The following is a 19,254-nucleotide window of genomic DNA, read 5'->3' as shown; positions in this document are numbered from 1 at the left end:
TCACATAGGCCTAGAAACAAAGAAAACAGTATCCAATTAAAGCGTAACCGGGTAGGTACACCCATAGACATGTATATCTATACATGTCTATGGGTACACCCTGCTACATTACCCATGAAAATGAAACACGCCCTTTTGCTGGGAAGGAAGCTGTCACCATAAACCACTTCCTACTTCCTGCAAATACTCAATATTCCGGGGTTTGTATGCGGTGGATGAATTCAGAGCTTTCCTGATATTGATGAATTATCATGGCTGCTATCACTCCTGCTTCGGCTACAGAACCCCCTGGATTAGAAACCCAACGGCAAGAGATCGAGACCATTGTACAGAATCATGAACTCCGAGCTGGGGATAGTTGGTAGGCTCTTACCGCCCTCTTGACTGACACCCACATCGAACACTGACGCTTAATAACAAGTGAAAAATCTGTTATCTGTTCGGACAGCTGCCAGTTAATGTTTGCATTACTTATTCTCAGTTGGCCTTTCATGTTTTTTTTAAGCACGTGTACACTTTGAACATGTCCTGGTGGTCAGTGATCCAAAGTGTCGTTAGCTGGTGGCTAATATGATGGGTTTCTGAAATAAGGTGGTGACGTTTGGTGACTTTTTGTGCTAGCTAGCTATTTAGCTACCTGGCTAAATAGGTACTTGAGCAATACACTAACGTCAGAAGGTTAAACCTGGCTGGTTCTCTGTAGACTGAGATGATGGCAACTGCCATTAACCCTTCTCGCCCGTGACACTGTATGGACAGACATATTATGTGAACTTATTTGATACGAAATAGACGTACATTGCAACTGTTAGTATGCTAACGTTAGCTAATAGGCTGCGCCAGGAAAGATAGCAGGTGTGCTGTACACATATTTACATTGACATGTCTGCTCTACATACAGAGAAACGTTTGTGATAATTACATTACCATAATAGCTAAACTTAACCGAGCATATTTGCTGTTTGTAACTTTAACAGGGCATTCATTTTTACTTTGATTCTGGTTGGTCTTTAAGTTTCGCTTTCCATGGGTAGTAAACCTGCTTGGCTCCAGTTACTTTCGGTTTTTCCAATGATGAAAAAATCCTGTCTACTCTTCCTTTCACTTAAGCCTTATCGCTGGTTCTTCAAGCAGAAATACAATATCAACATGAAGAAATGTATTTGAGCACGTTCTCTTTCCACATCACTTTTCTCGTTATCCGTAGTAATTTCATAACAGGTGACTGGCAAGTGCTAGCCCAATTATTTCAGCTTGTCTCTGACATTTAAACTGGAAAAACAGTGGTGCAAATATTTGCCATTTTGGGGAGTGCATATTTTCATTGAATTTTGTTCAATCCTGTGAGTTCAATGTCTATGTTCTTCTTGAAGGTATTTGGTGGAGAGGAGATGGTTTGAGCAGTGGAAAGAGTATGTAAAAACTGGAGATCAGAACTCTTCTTCCTTCCCTGGCCAGATTGATAACACAGAACTCTTTGAGGGTAAGCTTCTCTTTCTCAGATTACATGGAAAGCTGTCTTGAATGTTTCTATTCTGGGATGTAGCAAATAGCAATGTCTCTACAATCAGAAATCCATGACAAAACAAAAGAAGTAACTTTGTGATTTTTCTTCAAAACCCATTTTTAGCCCTTGGATGATGGCTTTTTCAGTCATCATATCAGACAACATTAAAAACATCACAACATAAAGAAGTGTACAACTTTAAATAAAATGTCACACACACACTGTAGACCGGCTTTATTTTGTTTTACATTGTTCCCCGAGACTATGGTGCTACATAGAGGACACAGCTACATGACACTGCAGGGAACTAACTTAGATCATACATTCCTGCACAGGACTACGTAAAGTGCACGTGTGCAAAACCGCACAAAGGCATTACAAAATTACTAAAACAAGACATTAGGCAGAGAAAGGCAGTATGGGCAAGTGCAAGTGCAGGGCCACCCATGACACCATGTATTTACTATGATAAATACAGTTTTGGCAGAAAGAATGCAGGTGGTCAATACAGTATTTATTTACAGTGTTTTGGCAGCAATTTTAGAGTGAAAAATTTGCATAGGGAATTGAATGCGGTTTAGTTACTTGAGTGTGTGTGTGTGTGTTTGTGTGTGAGCGTGCGTGTGTGTGTCTGTGTGTGTTGGGAGTGAGGTTTCACATTCCCACCCTGAGTATTGAGGACTTTGATGGTTTGGAGAAGAGTTTGTGTGAGAAGTGCATGCTCATAGTGCAAGGTACTATTACCAGCATCGTCAATGGTGGAAATAGTACCTTGATGGATTGATTAAATGGTGTTAATCCCTTTAGATTTGGATTCATACCACCTGAAGGAGCGTCTGGTGGAGAACGAGGACTTTATGTTGATCCCAGCCGAGGCTTGGCACAAGTTGTTGGCCTGGTATGGCCTCGTGGATGATCAACCTGCATTAGAGCGGAAGGTAACTAGCTTAACTGTAGTCTGGTTCATTTTCGTCCAATGGCTGTCCACTGGGGTAAGTATCTGTTAAGCTATTCTGTTTTAGTTTTGAGTACTTTGTTAAGAATATGTCTGGTACTTCACAGGTTGTGGACCTACCCAGCACTGTAAAGGTGGAGGTCTACCCTGTGGAGATCTTCCTGTGTCTACACAGCAACATGGACAATGTTGTGTCTGAGCAGTTCAGCAGAGTAGACACTATACGTGAGTGTTGCTCGTTTTGTCACTTTCTCCATTTGATTCACAAGTGCTAACTCTTATAAGTTAGTTTGTTCTGCACTATTAATCACTTAGGAGACAAAAAAAATGTGGTTATTGTAAAAGGACAAATCAGTTGCTTAATGTTGTAACACCGCATTCATTTATGTTTGTGTGTCTGTGTGTAGGGGTGTGTGCCTGCACATTGTGTAAAAAAAGGTTCATCTGACCTGATTTAAATGCAGTGTCCTAGCCATCAAATGTACGGGCTATAATGAAGAAGGTCAGAGGTCAGATGTGCGTGTAATAATGGTTCTAAATTTGATTTTGGGGCCCCTCAGAGACCATTGAGAAGGTGATGAGGAAGCAGTTTGACGTCGGCGAGAGCGCTGAGACCCGGCTCTGGATGAAGAGCTCTGACACCAGCTGTGAGCGCCTGCGAAACATTTATGTCTCTGTCCTCGACTCCTGCCTCAGCACTGGGATGGTGAATACTTGCGCGCACACACACACACACACACACACACACACACACACACACACACACACACACACACACACACACACACTCTCTCTCTTGCTCTCTCTCTCACACACACCTACACGCCAACGCACACCCACACGCACAATGCCTATATATACTATATGTATGTGGATGCATGCACATGCACAAAATGATACACACACTTACCTACTGCTAAAGCATACACTGTGCACCACTAAATGCACCACTGCCAACTGCACTCCGCCTGACTTTGCTGACCCCACCCCTCCTCTAACACACACGTACAGCACTTGCATTCACTAGATTAAGTCCAGTCCAGACATGTCTGTCCAGGGTCGTGCTTCCTCTCTGTAGGCCTCCTCCTTTGAGGTGGGGTGTTGGATGTGATGAGACTTGCTCTGCCTGTGTTACAGACGTTGATCATGGAGATGAGAAATGCAGACGGGACCTGGCCCAGTTCCAGGCCTCAGATAATGTGAGTCCCTCAGTAAACATCAGGGCAGACTGCCCTCTCTTGTTGTGGTTTTGGTTTGATTTTTCTTTTGAGTAGCAAAGTTGGGCCTGTCACCTGACTCCATTGTGTGTCAGACCCAGAATCTGAACTGGGATCAGTGTTAATCACAGGGTGTGATCGCTGATGTGATGTTATGCAGATGTAAAGCTGAGCGAGTGGTTCTGATTGTAACTGTGGTTCCTGATCCTTCAGGAGGAACTCCGTGGAGGAGCAGGACTCGTACAGGGGACAACCAGGGGTGTGCGGTCTGACCAACCTGGGTAACACCTGCTTCATGAACTCTGCCCTGCAGGTAAGAACTAGACTGTGTCTCCATGTATCTTGGGGGAATAATGCCTCTGTCTAATAGAGTGCAGTAAACCATGATTATGTGACGTGTAATATATTATCCTATTATACTGTACATTATTATAGTGTTCTGAGTAAGAAACATTTGTTTGAAGTATATATTTTACTAGTAGTGTTGGTTTACGCTTAGTTGCAGTGTTTTGGGTATGCAAATTGCAAATTTGGTTCTTCCATTGCTCTATACTTTCATAGTGTCTCAGTAACACACCGCCATTGACTGAGTACTTCCTCCGCAACGCGTACCTCGAGGAGCTCAACTTCACCAATCCCCTGGGCATGAAGGGAGAGATTGCAGAGGCCTATGCTGATGTCATCAAACAGATTTGGTCTGGCAGGCACTACTCTGTGGTTCCACGTGTCTTCAAGGTAAGATGTCAAAGGTGAAATGTCATGAGAACCACATTGGCCTTCACCAACTATTTCATTACAACTTGCCGTTTTCAGTGTTGGCTCTTATGATGGGTAATTAAGCAGGATTTTACTTTTAGTCAGCCTTGGTACTACCATACATGAAAGGGCCTATTTCAAATTCACCAGCTAGCCTGCAGGTGAAGTGAAGGCTCTAGTGTGTTTGCCTGGGAGGAGGACTACAAGTAATACACCATCCCCCCAGATTAAAGACTTTGTAACTTTCTCATTTGAGAATTTAAGGTTACTTATTGCTGCAATGTGTTGTCTCAAGGCCATACTCCAAAACTATGTAAGGGATTGCTTCATTGCACAATTTGCAATGAATCAGTTTTCTCAAAACATATTTCTGAAATGTTTACTGAAAACATATTTCTTCGCACTGTGCACAGTCTAGCGGTTTCAAACAGCCCTGGCCAGTCACAAACAAGGATATGTGTGCTTACAGGACATAGTTGAGACAGATTCTGAGACTTGATTGTGCTGTTTGCCTGATCAAACTTCATTCCGAGATAAAGCGATTTTAAAGGAGTGCTTCTTAAAATGACCCACATGACGTTTTCTTCTTTTTTAAGCTATATCCTATCCATCTCCACAATATCACACTGTGAAACAACCTTGGTCCCGTTCAGTGGCACAGCTTTGGCTATGGGTGAGGGGGTGGGAGAGTGTGTGTGTGTGTGTGTGTGTGTGTGTGTGTGTGTGTGTGTGTGTGTGTGTGTGTGTGTGTGTGTGTGTGTGTGTGTGTATCAACCACCTGGTATTACAAGAACTCATGTTCCAATCTTCTCTTAAATGAGGTCTTCCCAGTAGCACATTACCAAAGAAGTTTATTTCCCTCGGCTCATTAAAGCGGGTGCAGTGGTCAAGGGTGCAAACCGGTACCACACTAATAAAATGTCCACAAGCTGTATTATGTAAATGTGACTCCGTAATAAAAGGCGCCACCTTGACCTCTCACCTCTTTTTGCGTGTGCAGACGAAGGTGGGCCACTTTGCCTCTCAGTTCCTGGGCTACCAGCAGCACGACTCCCAGGAGCTTCTGTCCTTCCTGCTGGATGGCCTCCACGAGGACCTCAACCGCGTCAAGAACAAGGAGTACATCGAGCTGAGGGACGCACACGGCAGGCCTGACCAGGTAGGACTGGCCCCTCAAAATCACTCCCCTTAGCTCTTGTGATGAGGGAGAATTATTGGACGAGGAAACTGGGAATAATATAATAACCCTGCCTGAACTGACCCTTCATGAGTGTAAAGGAGAAGGAAGGAGGGAAGAAGTGTTGTACACATTTTCATCCTCCATCACACTCAGGGTTGTAGCACGCATGTCTATCCATCATAGCCTGGGATGGCCTCTAGTTTACTTATGGATTGACTCCCTTGCAATAACAGTTGGCTCCATAGGATAGTCAATGCAGACAAGGTGGTTGTGCTGTGTGAGGCCCAGGGTCCCGTGCAAGCAGCTTCTGTCAAATATGTGGCACATGTACTCTGTTGTCATGGTCCATATGTCCACAAGAGCATAAAAAAGTAATGAATGTCTGTCTTTTTTTTTTTCAAATGGAGAGTTTGTGTTGTGTATGGCAAGTAAAAAAGATGACCATTTAATCATCAGTTGAGTTTGCAATTTTGAGTTTGTCAATCAGCTTTGCCTGTCTACAGTGGACCCATAACATTTGAAAAAAAGTATCTTCTTGAGTTGTGGTCCGGTGACTTTTATAGGGATGGTTTGTGGGCTCAGAATCATAATGCATGATGACCGACATTTTCTTTCTATAGGAAGTAGCAGAGGAAGCATGGCGTAACCATCGGCGACGGAATGACTCTGTGATTGTTGACACCTTCCACGGGCTGTTCAAGTCTACGCTGGTTTGTCCTGAATGCCACAAAGTCTCTGTGACCTTTGACCCCTTCTGTTACCTAAGTGTCCCCTTGCCCGTCAGCAAGGAGAGGGTGATGGAGGTGTTCTTCGTCTCGCTAGACCCTGGGGCCAAACCAGTCCAGGTATAGACTACTTGGGAAACCTTGAGTACCGTCCCTTATTTCCCTCCTTACTCTTAAGTGTGAAAGTTAATGTTTTTTCCTCTCAAATATCTGTACAGCATCGAGTAGTTGTGCCCAAAGGTGGAAAGGTGTTTGACTTGTGCATCACCCTATCCCAGACAACTGATGTGCCAGCCAATCAGGTAAACCATAGCTCTGAGATCCACCTGTTTTTCTAAATGAATGCTGCCAGAACATCCTAATTTCTAGATTAAAAATGCTAAATTCAGCAATTTAATTGAAGGTCTGTGACTAATTCCAGTGTGGGCCCAAACATCAAGAAGAGCCTGAAACCATTCATGATTGACTGTGATTTATTTTGTTTTCATTTGGTTCATTTCCGCCCTCAGATGGTTGTGGCTGACGTGTTCAATCACCGCTTCTATAAGATCTACCATGCGGAGGAGTCCCTAAGCTGCATTCTGGACCGGGATGATATATTTGTGTAAGCTTCCAGTCCATTCCACTTCCATTTAACCAACCACCATTAATATTAACCGCAGCTCCCACTCGTTGCCAGTCAAAGAAAGTGCTGGCCCTGCTACAATGCAAAGATGCAAGGGCAAAGGAAAATGCCATTGTTGCCAAAGAGCACAAAGTTGAAAGATTGCTTTGACAACGGTCAGGGCAATAGATTTGTAAGGTATATTTAACATGAAAATGCATGTGGATTAAGACCTAATACTCAATCCGAAGTCTGGTACATGATCTATTACAATCAAGTCCATGGACTCCAGCCAGGACTTAAGTATAGGTTGTGTGAAAATAATCAGCAGTGTCAGCTGAATTCCTTGTGCCTATTTTTTGCCCCTGGTTGAATCTAGCTATAAGTGCAGCATACCAACATATAAAGTATAGTGTTTTATAGTGTGCACTACCTCTGTGCTGTCACTCTGTCTTTATGCCGTTTGAGGATATGCACTCTGTATGAACAGTGCCACAGTGTCACAGTAATGTGTAGTGGTTAAGAAGTTAGCGCTTCATGTTGCTCTTTGGTTGTGGTTCCCACAAGGTGTGTTAGTGTTTCAATAGCTCAACGGGTAGAGCAGGGCCTTATCTTGACTTGGGTCCTTTGCTAGGGAGCACAGAGATGTAAACCTCACCTGTACTAATTGCAACATGAATGTAGTCTGAGGGAAATGTACACTTAATGTAAAGTACTGATATTGAGGTGGGAGGCAGCTTACACCTTTACCTGCTCTCCTTCAGATACGAGCTGAGCAGTGGAGCAGTGGAAGAGGATGGAGAGGAGGTGGTGCTGGCCGTGTACTTGCGGGAGCGCCCCCACTACCGGGACTACGGCTCAGGCAGCAGCTACGGCACCACGCTGTTTGGCCACCCGCTCCTAATGGCCGTGCCCCGAGAGCAGTGCACCCGAGACGCCCTGTACTACCTGTTCCTGCAGCGCCTGGGGTGAGTCCTCCACCGGGGGCAGTAGTCTCACACGTGCAACAGTGCTGTGCCTCTTTCAGCTAGCAACACTGAACAGGTTATGGGTTTTAATTTCAATGTCTGCAGCACCTTTGGTAGGGTTCTTAGGTCAAGTTTAATATATAACTGGATAATGGATAACTACATCTGTGTGACCGTAAGTTAGAAAATCAGAGGTCAAAGGGTTCATTTCCCAGGAGGTCTGATAATTACTAGAGCTGTGAAAGTGGCAGTGCTGACATTACTGTGTGCTTCTTAATTCAGCTAGCAACACTGAAGCTAACGAGTGAAAATATTCATGTCCTAGTATATTCAACCTCTGTGGGAACATAATTCACTTGTCAAGCACTCACTTGTCAAGTTCTGCCAGGTGAGCTAAACATCTTGGATTTGAATGCTTGTGTGGTTTCAGGCGATACGTTCGCGCCCCTGATCCCTCCGAGGAGGTAGAAGAAGAGGAGGCAGATGATGAAGGTGGGGAAGAGGAAGATGAGGAGGAAGAGTTGTACAAGACCCAAACCAATGGATTGAGCAATGGTGAGATATTCTCTGTGAAACGGCAGTAGGGTTTTCAGTTGCAGAAAACCTCTCTGGGTGTCAATATGTACCTACCTGTCTGTCTCTCAGTACTTATGTTTCTATTTCATTGACTCTCTCTCTCTCTCTCTCTCTCTCTCTCTCTCTCTCTCTCTGTCTCTATCTCTTTCTTTTTTTTTCTTTCTTTCTTTCTCTCTCTGTCTTTCTCTCTCAAAAAAACACAAACAGACACTGGGGATGACGGTGAGAAGGCAGGACCTTCAAAGCAAGCTGACGACGGAGAAGCCAATAAAAGACTGACGTCGTCAGCTGGACAGGGTGACGTACAGAACAACGGCCAATCAGAGCCCAGCGAAGAGGACGCAAGCAGCGAACATGAGAGGGGTAGCAGTTCGGAGGAGGGGCAATCGGCTTGCAGCAGCAGCGGCACTGACACAACCACTCAGTTGGACCTGGGCAACACAGAGGCCTCTGGGAAGGTGGAGGACAAGGATGAGAAGGTCGTGGCTCAGGAGGAGGATGAGGGGAAGAGCGGGCAGCAGACGACAGCTGCTGGGTTGTCAGGGAAACGGCCGGCAGGCAGTGGGAGAAATGGCCAGGCCAGGAAGAGGAGGAGACCGCTCTTCACCATCCAGGCGGTGAACTCCAACGGCACCACAGAGAGAGGGCTGGGCGAGGGGGGCAGCGCCTTCTCCTTCAGCTGTGAGTGTACTCTATCTCACATCCGCACGCACACACACTTACACTTACACATATGCAAACACATACCCCACACATAAGCACACACACATACACGTACATGCACGCTAACTTACGCGCACACATACACATGCACACATGCACACACACACACACACACACACACCCTGTTATTTCCTCTAGACATTTTACTTCACCCTTTAGTTACCTGGGTCAAGATCAACATCAGGACAAACAGCTGGTAGTCACTCATAATGACTTAATGACATCTAAGAGGAATATTTATACGCTTGGTGATGCTCAAAGAAACTCAGTGTGCATCTTTTTGAATTTACTTAACTGCGTATTTCAACATCCTTACTAAATATAGAACATTTTTACTTTATCAAGATGAACAGTAGTGTGTGTGTGTGTGTGTGTGTGTGTGTGTGTGTGTGTGTGTGTGTGTGTGTGTGTGTGTGGGCGGGTGTGTCTGTGGGTTTGTGTGTGTGTGTGTGTGTGTGTGTGTTTGTAAGCCTGCTCCTGTAATCTGAAACCAGTTTCCTCTGATTACATCTGCAGCCCAGCCTTATGTGGCCATAGACTGGGACCCAGACATGAAGAAGAAGTACTACGATGAGAACGAGGCAGAGGTAGGGATGAGTGTGGTGATGCTCACGTAGCGCCTCTCCATGTCTGTATACACTGCCTGTCCACGGTGCTCTCAGAATGCTGGGCCACTGTGGAGGACATCCAGCCTTGCTGTGCCGCTGTTGGCCACTAGAGGGGAAGCACTTCGCCTCATTTACGTCTCCATGGTGCCATCACCTGGCCATATCCCTTACACGTGGAGCAAGCAGAGTCCTCTCATCAGGAAAATCACAACAATCTCTCACAGGCAGACAGGCAGACAGGCAGACAGGCAGACAGGCAGACAGGCAGACAGGCAGACAGGCAGACAGGCAGACAGACAGACAGACAGGCAGACAGGCAGACACACAGGCAGACAACACCTTGGCGGAGGCAATAAGAAAAGCAGTGGGAGCATTCATAGCCAAAGACAAAGCCCTATTCAGTGGTTAGTGACTGTCACCTGATGTAAAAACCTTGTTACAATGTCTCCTCCCGCACACATTTCAGCAGCAAAGTAATTACCAAACTCTATGAAAATTACAGAGACAAAATACTTGACACAGACCCTATCTAGCTCTTTCTTATGATAGTTGAACCTTCAGAGCAACTAAAAGCTACCCCACTGCAGAAGAGACAGAAACCAGGCCTAGTGAGTCATGCTGCTATTTCCCTGAATAGAAAGTTTTATTTGTCTATAGTGTTTAGTTTTAGTGGCATCATTCATTAGTGAATAATTGCCAATAACTAGGAACCGTTGTGTTTTCATTAGCTTAGAATGAGCTCTTTGTATCTACATAGGGAGCAGGTCCTTTTCCATGGAGTCCGCCATGTTGCGTCGCCATGTTTCTACAGTAGCCCAGAATGGACAAACCAAAGTGTAGCGTTACTGTGTGCCAAAAATTGTCATGCATAACGAACCGTGGGCCCACTTTACTGTTGTATCCCTTATAGGAATCTACCTTCTTCGGTCTAAACTGAAGCAAAAGCATAGCATAGTGTGTGGTTATGTTCCACCTTGCATTTACTAATACGGTAAAATACTTTTGTAGTGTTTGAGTCATTTGCATGTATCTGTTTCCAACAGAAATATGAGAAACACTCCAGCATGGAGGTCCCCCATACGCAGACCACAGTGCAGTTGCAGGAGTGCATCGAGCTCTTCACCACTGTTGAGACCCTGGAGGAGGAGAATCCCTGGTAATTACCTCCCTCCCTCCCTTTCTCTCTCCCTCCCTCCCCCATCTCTCCTTCTGTCTAACATAAAGGTGATTCATCACTGCACATTAAAAGCTCACACAAAAGCCTTCAAGCCTCATAGTTATTAAGTGCTCATGTTATTAAAATGCAGACATGGGTGTTGAGATGGCCCATTGAAATGCATAGAATCTTCACTAACAGCTTCATCATCCACAACCAATACTGTAGTTTCATGGATGAATTATAATGCAGTCATTTAGCAGAAATAATTAAAGGGGTCTGAAGCAACAGGTTTGTACCATTAGATTCATAATTGTGGCTTCTGAAATCAATGAAACCCATTATGATTATGTTGTTAAATTGATCCTACAAGTATTTTAATGTAATTCACCATAGTAGAGCCAGGGTGTTAGTCACACTTGAATGAGCTTTAAAAAAAAAAAACAGATTTAGTACATTTTTAATATATTTCCAAAGATGTAAAGGCGCAATCTGATCTGTGATCTGGGTCTGTGAGTGGACTTGCTTCCTTCGGTGTAAGATGGAGAGCCTCAAGAACCCCAGCACCGTCTATACAATCTGTGCTTTCCTTCTCTGTGGTGTGCCTGTGCAGGTACTGCCCTGTGTGTAAGAAGCACCAGCTGGCCACCAAGAAGCTTGACCTGTGGTCTCTGCCGGAGGTTCTCATCATCCACCTCAAACGCTTCTCCTACACCAAGTACTCCCGCGAGAAACTCGACACTATAGTGGACTTCCCCCTACGGTGAGATCCCATCTCTTAGCATGTTGTGCAGTTATACAAACAGAAATATAGTGGTTCAAAAAGTGAACAAGCACTGCTTGGAAATGAAGAGTGAGTGATGGCATGACCCTGCCTTGAATATTAGGACTGCTAAATGACTACTAGAACACTAAATGACTGCTAGAACACTAGTTATTGGGGAAGTACAAATTGTAGGATGACTCCTATGTTTGTTCTTTTTGTTTCTCACTCTCTTTTTTCTCTCACTTCATTTAATTCTTGCTTACCCCCCTCCAATCTCTCTCTCTCTCTCTCTTTCTTTCTTTCTTTCTTTCTTTCTCTCTCTTTCTCTTTCTCTCCCTCTGTCTCGGTCTCACCCTGTCTCTTCACTCTGTGGTCCCAGAGAACTGGACTTCTCCGGCTACCTCTTGCGAAAGACAGGGGCCAATGGGGAGCCCCCTATTCGCTATGACCTGATGGCTGTGTCTAACCATTATGGAGGCCTGAGGGACGGACACTGTGAGTGACGGCTCTTTTCTGTGCTATTTGCCTCAATACATTTCTTCAAATTAAACATTTGACTCTCAGTTTAACTCTGTCCAGTTCCATGCAACTACATACATCGTTCCCCACAAGACTAAACTTCATTTGTACCACAAGATTGGATAACCTTCAAGCTTTATAAAAGTAATAATGCAAAATATTTTAACATGCAGTATCTTTTTCTCGCCTCAGATACCAGTTATGCCCGGAATAAAGACAACGGGCAGTGGTATTACTTTGATGACAGCAAGGTGACCTATGCAAGAGAGGATCAAATAGTGGTACGTGCGTGACGTAACTACAGTTACTACAGTTTCTTCATCGCGCTGACTGAAAGTCATTGCACAAACAAGCCTGCTGTGTGTGTTGGCGCTTTGGGTGGACTTTCTGAACTTTATGTGTCAGTCAGTGACTCGGTGTGTTCATTGACCGTTCCACTTTAGACAATTAGGTAAAACCCATCTCTTTCTTTTTCTCTGCAGACCAATGCTGCCTACGTTCTGTTCTACCAGCGCCAAGACAAGATCCGCAAACCCACCCTGCCCGCCCCCACAGACGGTTGCGCTGCCTCGGTGAAGCCAGCAAACGATTTGACTTCCTCTAATCACGATGGCCTGGCTAGTGCTGCTTCCTGTGTCAACATGGAAACTGACTAAAGCTGTTTTTTCTCTCGTGTTTCTTTTTTTTTCTCCTGGTTTTGTTTCGTTTGATCACTTTGTTTTCCTCCCATCCTCTGTTGGGTGTTTCTGGATTTTTTTTTGTTTTTTTTTTGTTTGTTTCATTGTTTCATTGATCTTTTCCAAAAAAAGAAAACACAAACAAAAACTTGAACCTTCTACCTCTTTTCAAACATAAAAGCAGAGGCAGGGGCTACAATCTCAGGCCGAGGAGGAGAAAGTAAGTGGAGGTGAGGGAGGGATGGAGAAACTAGGAGAGGAGGTGACCGGGGCGACACGAGGAGAGAACAGTGCGCAGTGGCTTCTCTGCTAAGCCGTGAGGGAACAGGTCTGACGGTGGAGGGCGGGTTTGTCCATTTCTCTGCTTTATTTTCTGTTCCAAACGTCCTTACACTCAGAATGTTTGGGTTGTTGCCACAGTTGACCTTTTTGTTCCATTCATGATTATGCTGAATGTAGCCACTGCAGGTCACCAGGCATTAGAGTACAACCAGGCTTATTCCACTGTGTGTCTGTCTCAGATCTCCCCTCAAAATTATTACTTTTGTTTTCAGCTGACTTTGCAGAGCAAGTTACAGAAAGGATTCTCGCATGACTAAAGGGTGACATCTCTGACCTGTGGCTGAACAGGAAAGGCTTGTTTTTTTGTCTGTCAAAGAAGTATCACAGTTATCTCAATCAAATTTAGTTTTCCTCAACCCTTCATCATATCAGGGACTGCATGACCAGAAATGGCAGACAAGTTGCAATACGTGATCCTGCATGGCAAGCTGAGACGACATATTTGTTGAGGCATATTAATGTACAGACGGATGGGGCGGAACAGTTTCTCGTGATAGATTATTTATTGATCATTTTAAGATTAATTGTGAGGGACACTGGTGGTATTTTACGTTTTTCTCCTTTCATAGCTGTTATTTTTCCAGACATTTTCCCAGTGGCATCAGAGTGCTTTTTAAACAGATCTTCCACTTGTTCTGTTAGAAAATAAATCTCTGTTGCAGGGCACAGATACATATTTCTAAGGAAGAGTTTGTATTTTTTATCTTTTACAATAGATGCAACAACAAAGCATTTAAAATATACACTTTTCTTTTTTTTTTTGCCCCCAACACTTGTGCAATTTCTATATTCCTTTGAGCAATGAGAATATTTCAACTAAGTGCTTTCTGGATAGAGCTCTTGATCTGTTGATTTTTTTAAATTGCATCTGTACAGTATTTTTGTATTGTATCTTTGACCATCTGGATCAGCTGCAGGGGACTGGTGATCTTTCATTTTATTTTGTTTATAGATTGAATATATTATTATTATATTGTATACGCTTCTTTTGATATAAATAAATGATGATTAATAGGCTTAAGGGAGATTTTACACTTTGTCCGTATGTTCTACCGTCCAGAGATGGGACTCTGGTGTTTTTTCTTTTGCTGGAAATCTTGGATTTAGTTCTAGGTGCCCTGAATATGACTGAGAAGAGTGAAGAGTTCAGCCAGGTCCTGCATACAGTACCGATCATTTGTTGTTGTGATGATTCTGAGGGGTACTAACTTCACTCTCTCTGTACCTAGGGTGTCAAGCTGGCTATGGCTCAACATCCACTTTCAACGATACGTTAAAACTGTTATCTCCTACACATATATACTGCTAAGTTTTAAATGCTTAAAGGTACGTCAGACTTAATTGCTTGAAAAGCTTCATTTAGGTGGTTTTGATAAGTAATTGCAGAATGACAAAGCTGTATTCCTTGCATAGCACAGACTGGAAAACTGCTGTAAAATAAGAGTTGCGGTCCTCACTTTGCTTTTGCCTTCACATGAACTGTGGTGGTGCCACCACTACCTCCCACTTAAAGTATTAGGATATTTTAAATGTAGAGAGCACTGACTATAAGGATATTCGGGTGCACATTTGTCTGCATCACATGGAGCTGTGTTATAGACGTTGTTTTATACCCTTTAACAGCCAACAGATTTATTTTTTTATGCTGTAAAACTCAGTGTTCACTGCTGTGTAATCAAAGAGACTTCAACTGAATTCTTGACTTGCTTGTCTTCCATTTGTACTTGGGGAAGGATGGAACAGTCCCTGCTCAAGGGTAGTTGTATAATAATTTTAGTGATAATGCCAGCAGAAGTTTTCCATTTTGATGATTTATTCAGGGGACTCTTCTTTTTTTTCCACTAAAACTTCTTCATGGGTGGATTCTCTTGTTTCATTTCATGGACTACTTTATTATGTTTAGTGCAGTATGACTGCCTTTTCTTAATCGGCAAATAAATATGATTAGTTTAAGCAGTATAAATTCATAGTTTTAAAACTTAAAAGATGATAGAGGCTAAAGACAGCTAGCTGTAATCTACCACAAAATGTATTGGAGAATAACTCAGGTTTAGGCATTTTGAGTTGCTCTTATTTTAAAATGACTTCTTTCTTTGAAAAGTTTTTGTCCTCTAATTAAAACAGAAATGTATTTACATGTGTTAAATTGCAGTTAATTCATCTGTTGCTCTGGACTGCAGAATAAAATCAAGAGGATCATTCAATTATTCAATAACTTAACAAGTAACTCTGTAATAATGGAATTTTTTTCCAGTGTGCACAGTTCATAACCACTTTTTTCTTGTTTTCTACGGGTGAGGTGCACAAATGTGCACTTATTTTCTTTCCACAAGACAATATAACTGCATTGCAACGTTAATATTTTTTGTGTAATGGGTAGCCATTACACTTCATACTGTACAAAATCAATGAAGTGTAAATAAAAATGCTATTTAAAATTCATGTGTAGTAGAGAATTTTATCCTGAACTTGTTAAAATGATAATGATTATGTACAAAGAAACACCAGCAGATTCCTTAATGATACTGACAACAAATGTGTTTAGATGTCCACAGGTATTTCACTTTTTTATTAAATATGTAAAACATTCTGAACAAGTTTCCAACTTTCAGTAGTAATGAGGAGAATGGGGATACTCCAATTCAGGTATATTCACTACAGCAGAGAAGTGGATTATTAAAGATCATTTGGCACTGAATTTAAAAAGGTGCAAAAGCCGAAGACATTCACATGGAAAAGCTTTGAACAATAACTGATTCATGACATACTCAATGATTTCTCTAAACAAATATAACAGAATATAAAATACTCAAACGAGCATGGGACCACAGACCCTTCTGGAATTTTTTTTATTTTTTTTTAAACGAATGTTATGAAAAACTTAGTTGTGTTATGTATGAATGTAATCGGCTGGTGTATTTTTGCTGCACTGAAGGATGTTAAATATCCTTCCTTGCCAACATTCCTTTTTCTTCTTCATCATCATCATCATCATTTTCCCATACATTAAGACATTTTAAGACATGAACGTTCAGTGGTCGAGCTGGGCTAAATGTTCACATAAAGCTATCAATCGGAGGGTCTAATTGACCAATCTCATTCCAAGTGCCAAATGATGCTCGGGAGGCCATCTTCAGAAGGCAGTGCGTTTGAGCTCCTGACTGAAGAGGCCTCGGAAGTTGAGGTCTTGAGCCATCAGCTCGTCCTCCACGTTCTCCAAGGCCCACTTGTGCTCAACGATCTCCAAAGCCTCCCATTCACTCTGCAACAACACCACCAAAAAACAGCTCTGGTAAGACGCACTTCCAATTCACCATTTATAACCAACATTTAATAACCAACGTTAACACATTGATCTCAAAGTGGATTGGATGACTGAAGTTGAGGAGGGTGAAGACCATTTATCAATAAATTATTCCTGGTCTTCTGACACTGATGTTGCAAACTCAATTAGCTTCTCTCCTTTACCTCCTAAATATTGCAGGAGCTGTTTCCTACACTGGTCACAACATGGTTCTTAGGTTTTTCACACAGGACTCTTTTTAACCTGCTGATGGAAGACGTCTAAAGTATTTGGGGATTTCAATACAAAGGCTATGTATAAACACAAAATATGGCCAAGCAGTTTGGTTTCCAAGTGTACCTTGAAGGCCTTATTTGGGTCAGGGGGCATCGCCATAGCAGCTCCAGTCATCTGGTCCTGCATGATCCTTGACTGATCAGCAGCTTTGTAAAAAAACAAAACACACAAAATCAAACACAGCCAACCTTAGTCTGATATTTTAAAATAAACACCTACATGATTTTCCTTATTTTCTATACTGACATCAAAAATATTCAAAGAGATTTGATTTCTCATTTGACAAATAATGACATAAAAAAAAGACAAATACAAAACAAATATGTATATTAACTTACAGAAATGTTTTGGCTCTAAGCACTAAATATTTTTTTTCCTGTGATAAAACCCTGAGAGCCCTGGACTGGTGTAGTGCTGTGCGCGTGAACAAGATACTGACACAAGATAGAGGCATGTTGATAAACGCTATGAAGCAAAGCTTAAGGTGTGTGGGGACATGAGTCCAGCTTACCATTGTCCTGACCAAGGATGAGACTGTACATACTGCGCAACCCAAAAACGTTTAGGAAGTACCAAGAAGCAGAGCTCACCCTGCCCAAATCAACACAATGTGCATTTCAGTATAAGGATGGAATGAGCTTGCAACAAGATGAGTCAATTGTAAGTGGCCTACCAGTTGTCTGTATGACTAATAGCAAACAACCATAAGTGTCAAGATGTAATGTTGAGGCTTAATTTTCTACATTGAATCATGTTCTAATCAAACACTGTATACACATGGATAATATTTCACCAAATTGAGTGCTTCTCTGAACTGCAAGTAACATTATGAGCAGAAAGATCTTCAGAAGCTTACCACGAAGCATCAAGTGACAGCAGCTCAATTCCTCTTTGAAGCATTGGTTTGAACCGCAAGGTCAGTGGAAAGGGCACTTTAGCTGGGGGAAAAGGTAAAACGAGAAATGTTGGCTTTTTCCCATGGCCATGTGCAAAAATTGGGATTTAATTGTTGACCAGAGTGAAATCAGTCCAGACAAGAAGCATTCACATCTATAAATGATGTCCTGTGTAGTTAGGCCTGAATGCAAATAAAAATGAAGAAAAGAAAGGTATTTCCCAGTACTTGTGACAAAGCCAGAAAAGGCCCAGTTTATCCATCCTCCAATCACTATCATCGGAAGCACATTGGTCAGGTTTCCTTTCATCATGTCTGTCACCATACTGGGATCTGAAACAAGAGGGAAACAACTGAAATACAAGCACTGACAGTGTTTATGTTTGGAGGATGTGATCAATGATCGACTCTCAAGAAAGAGATAGTAAGGCACCTTCACCTGACCTGTCATGGGGTTTTTAGCAACAACCTTTCTCTTGACTTTCTTGAAAAACCCAGTTTCTGCATCGTTGAAGTACTGCTTTCGCATGGCAAATGACTATGGAAAAACAACAATTTCAAATAAAATGATCTTTGCATTATATTGACAATTGCACATCGCAAACCCAATGACTTCTCGTCAATGGTAATACAAGGGAAGTCAATATGTTGCTTGGTACCTGTTTGGGTATGTACTTTCCATTCTCTCTCAGTATCCGGCTCCTCATTAACACTTGACTGTAAAGACAGACGGATTTAAAGTGAGATCGGGATGTATTTGAACTATGTTCTACCAATTCACCAACAGGAACATAAAATAACCGTTACATTACAGAGAAACAAAGTTTTGTCTCACCTATCAGATACCTGTTCAAGATCCAGTTTTTTGTCACTGTGCAAAAGTTGTGTAACATAGTGACGGATAACGCCAACGAAAAAAGTAATAAAGACAATTGGTAAAACTACCCAAAGACGGATACTGGAATCCAAAAGCAACTCTGGTCCAGACATTTTGAGTTTCAGTAACGTTAGCCTGCTTTAGTAGCCAGTGAGCTAGCTAGTGTTCGGACCCTAACGTTAGTTCCCTAAGTTGCCGTTTTAGAAAACTCACGAGCAACACTTCTTAAGTGTACTGGGCAAATGTGGATCGTTAGACTCAATGGCGGGCAGCAACAAAATAATAGTCATGAAGGCAAAACATTTAACAAATCAAGGTTCCAAGGACATATTTATCTTACAAGCTAGCGACACGCTAGCCGTGCATGCCTGCAGGCTGCCTAAGTTAGCTATTTACCACACCGGCCAACCAGGAAGAGGTGGTCCTCAGTATGACCTTTGACATATTTTTGAATTTGTGCTTTTTAATCGTTGAATCATGTCAATCAATCTTATTAACGCATTCGAATATGAATGGGTATCAAACGATATATATACATTTCAAGAGTTGTGTGTTTATTACGTTTTTAAAATAGTTTGTCTCATGAAATACTAACTTCATATTTGTACATTATTTCAAAATAA

At 42.5% G+C, this 19,254-nt stretch overlaps 2 protein-coding genes across 2 annotated transcripts; one reads left to right on the top strand and one right to left on the bottom strand.

The window, feature by feature from the left end:
• The first annotated feature begins 227 nt into the window (after nucleotides 1-227).
• usp11 (ubiquitin specific peptidase 11) lies at nucleotides 228-14,324 on the top strand. Its single transcript, XM_080854182.1, has 21 exons — nucleotides 228-361; nucleotides 1,374-1,483; nucleotides 2,315-2,445; nucleotides 2,570-2,687; nucleotides 3,023-3,168; nucleotides 3,600-3,661; nucleotides 3,893-3,992; nucleotides 4,241-4,414; nucleotides 5,436-5,594; nucleotides 6,236-6,460; nucleotides 6,559-6,642; nucleotides 6,850-6,944; nucleotides 7,709-7,912; nucleotides 8,343-8,467; nucleotides 8,696-9,169; nucleotides 9,728-9,798; nucleotides 10,863-10,975; nucleotides 11,589-11,738; nucleotides 12,121-12,236; nucleotides 12,453-12,541; nucleotides 12,743-14,324. The coding sequence occupies exons 1-21, from the start codon at nucleotides 252-254 to the stop codon at nucleotides 12,914-12,916; spliced, it is 3,030 nt and encodes a 1,009-aa protein (XP_080710308.1). The 5' UTR covers nucleotides 228-251; the 3' UTR covers nucleotides 12,917-14,324.
• A 1,491-nt stretch (nucleotides 14,325-15,815) lies between these two features.
• Nucleotides 15,816-19,014, bottom strand: LOC308377072 (ER membrane protein complex subunit 3). Its single transcript, XM_080853620.1, has 8 exons — nucleotides 18,590-19,014; nucleotides 18,414-18,471; nucleotides 18,199-18,292; nucleotides 17,983-18,087; nucleotides 17,716-17,797; nucleotides 17,371-17,450; nucleotides 16,923-17,005; nucleotides 15,816-16,541 (listed from the first exon to the last, which is right to left on the bottom strand). Exons 1-8 carry the CDS (start codon nucleotides 18,742-18,744, stop codon nucleotides 16,413-16,415), a joined length of 786 nt encoding a protein of 261 aa, XP_080709746.1. The 5' UTR covers nucleotides 18,745-19,014; the 3' UTR covers nucleotides 15,816-16,412.
• Nucleotides 19,015-19,254: the final 240 nt, after the last annotated feature.

This window comes from Sprattus sprattus (assembly GCF_963457725.1).
Source record: "Sprattus sprattus genome assembly, chromosome: 16".
Classification (NCBI taxonomy): domain Eukaryota; kingdom Metazoa; phylum Chordata; class Actinopteri; order Clupeiformes; family Clupeidae; genus Sprattus; species Sprattus sprattus.
Note: the sequence above shows the minus strand (reverse complement) of the source record. Positions and strands in the feature narration are given on the sequence as shown.